Source organism: Zophobas morio, unplaced genomic scaffold (assembly GCF_036711695.1).
Source record: "Zophobas morio isolate AGI-343-1 ecotype UQ-CSIRO unplaced genomic scaffold, CSIRO_AGI_Zmor_V1 ptg000031l, whole genome shotgun sequence".
NCBI lineage: Eukaryota > Metazoa > Arthropoda > Insecta > Coleoptera > Tenebrionidae > Zophobas > Zophobas morio.
The window spans coordinates 5090386-5092498 of record NW_026972136.1 but is presented as its reverse complement, the minus strand read 5'-3'; the positions used below and the strand labels follow the sequence as shown (position 1 = coordinate 5092498).

The window sequence follows — 2113 nt, the reverse complement described above, 5'->3', positions numbered from 1 at the left end:
CCAAACCAACAGTACATAAAAATTTGCACAATTATTGCAAAACCGTACCAAAGCACTGAAAAAAATTCGCTGGTCATTGGTGCCACCTAAAACAATCGAATTTTAAAACTTTAACACCTACCATTATTTGCTGTAACTATACTAAAGTCAGTTGAAACATCGTTATACCAATCGACACTCCACTAATTATCAAATGCCAAAAAAGAATTATGTTGAAGAACTGGTTACAACCATCGACAAAACTAAAAAGTACGTTGACAACAAACCAAAAACTTTAATAAAATTTACCTCAAAATTTGCTTATGGTAGATGACACACTTTATCAAATTGCTTCTGGCTTGAATTTCGTCTTTGGCACGCTTTTCCACCATCCCTCTCAGATTATCGCTCAACATATCAAATTGACAACCAATGTAGACATTGAAACCAGAAATCAACGTATCCACATTTGTGTGAACTAGTGTACAATAACTCGTGCTGCATATTTGATAAACGTAAGTTATTTCAAAATATGGTGAATTGCTGCAATCAAATGGATACCAAGCCAGAAAAGGTAAATTTTTCTCGTCTTTGCGCCGGATTAGAAGAGGTATCAACCAAAAAAAGTTGCAGGCGAAGCAAGTAACTAGCAACATCTTATACACAATTTTCCAGAAATTGATACTTGGTTCGATCATCAGAAGTTGGTCTCGATCTTTCGGCTGAAACCAGTCAGCTTTTAAATTTTCCATGCGTTCTTTAAGAACTTGAATTCGTGTTATGACGAAGTAGATTTTAATCCATGCCATCACTTCTATGAGAGTTACGTAGATTATTCCTACCACGGCTTCCAGATTATCACGAAGGATGTACATATCAACGATTTCTGATAAAATGTGGCATGTGGGGAATAAAGTTACCATGAATGCAGAATAAAACATGTAGAAACCTGGTTTATAAGTTCCTTCGCCCTCTGGCCACAAGCCCATTTTTCTCAAAAAACGGATGTTGATATCAAAGTTGTCTTTCCAGTTGTACTGTTCGACGTTGTTCATGTTTACTAAAAGAGATTAATACGACTGGAACCACTGATAGCGACAGATTGTGGTAATATTATAAAAATACTTACCCATCTCCTCCATGAACTAGTACTTGATATTTAATTATCAACTTATATAAGTTCAAACGAATCGACAAAGTATTTTTGCGCATGCTTGCTTAGAAAAACATCTTAGACGTTTTGCAATTATAAAGCAGCTTATTTTATTAAAACAGTCACACTAAATATTTATACATAAAATACAAACTCACAGTTCTTGGTAGCTTACAGGTCTGCTTTAAATAAATTTCTGATTATTCCACTACACGCTAAATTAACATTTACAAACAAAAAAAAAAAATTGTAACCTCAAACTTATGGATATTTGGAAAGTAAAACCCCATTTTTCTAAAATCCTAAAACGAATATTTAAATTTCTTATATATAAGAGCTTTGTAAAATAGATTAACGCAGCGATGTTGAAATGATTTGTCGCTGTAGGTCCATCCAAGTAAGTGTTAAATACGAAACAGAAAATTTGCAACATCTTGTAAATCCAGAATTTTAAACCATATTTGACCGAATTTATTCCCTGATTTTGATTTATTAATTGAAACCAACCTCTATTAACTATAATGCTTCTCCTTAAAGTAGTTACAATTATGTCCATAATTTCCATAAAAAGGCTTAAGTCGTAAAACATTGTCTTATTATGAATATGACATGGCACAAGTACGATTATGACGAATCCATACCAGATCATCTACATGTTCTTCATAGTCAACTTTAGTGTTGATTTAATCTGAAAATGAAAAATTGACACTTTTAAAAAAAAAGAGTATATATACCAGTAGTTGAATTGTCGTTTGACCTAAGTAAATGTTTTCAATTTTTTGTACTACGATGACACTTCAAGCTTGGGGCAACTCTCTACTGTGCAACAAAAAATATCTCCCTGAACTTAAACCGACTTTAAATATTAAGGTGCTCTTTTCTTGTAATTATAGCTTATTTTCTTATTTTACGTCTGTCTCGCAATTAAAAAAATATCTTTCAAGAATACCCTTTCATTGACGGAGGTCTAGACGAACTTCA

The 2113-nt window shown here is 32.8% G+C and overlaps 1 protein-coding gene across 1 annotated transcript; it reads right to left on the bottom strand.

Moving 5' to 3' along the window:
• Positions 1-284: 284 nt before the first annotated feature.
• LOC135139599 (odorant receptor Or1-like) lies at positions 285-1121 on the bottom strand. Its single transcript, XM_064069896.1, has 2 exons — positions 1109-1121; positions 285-1039 (listed from the first exon to the last, which is right to left on the bottom strand). The coding sequence occupies exons 1-2, from the start codon at positions 1119-1121 to the stop codon at positions 285-287; spliced, it is 768 nt and encodes a 255-aa protein (XP_063925966.1).
• Between the last annotated feature and the right edge of the window lie 992 nt (positions 1122-2113).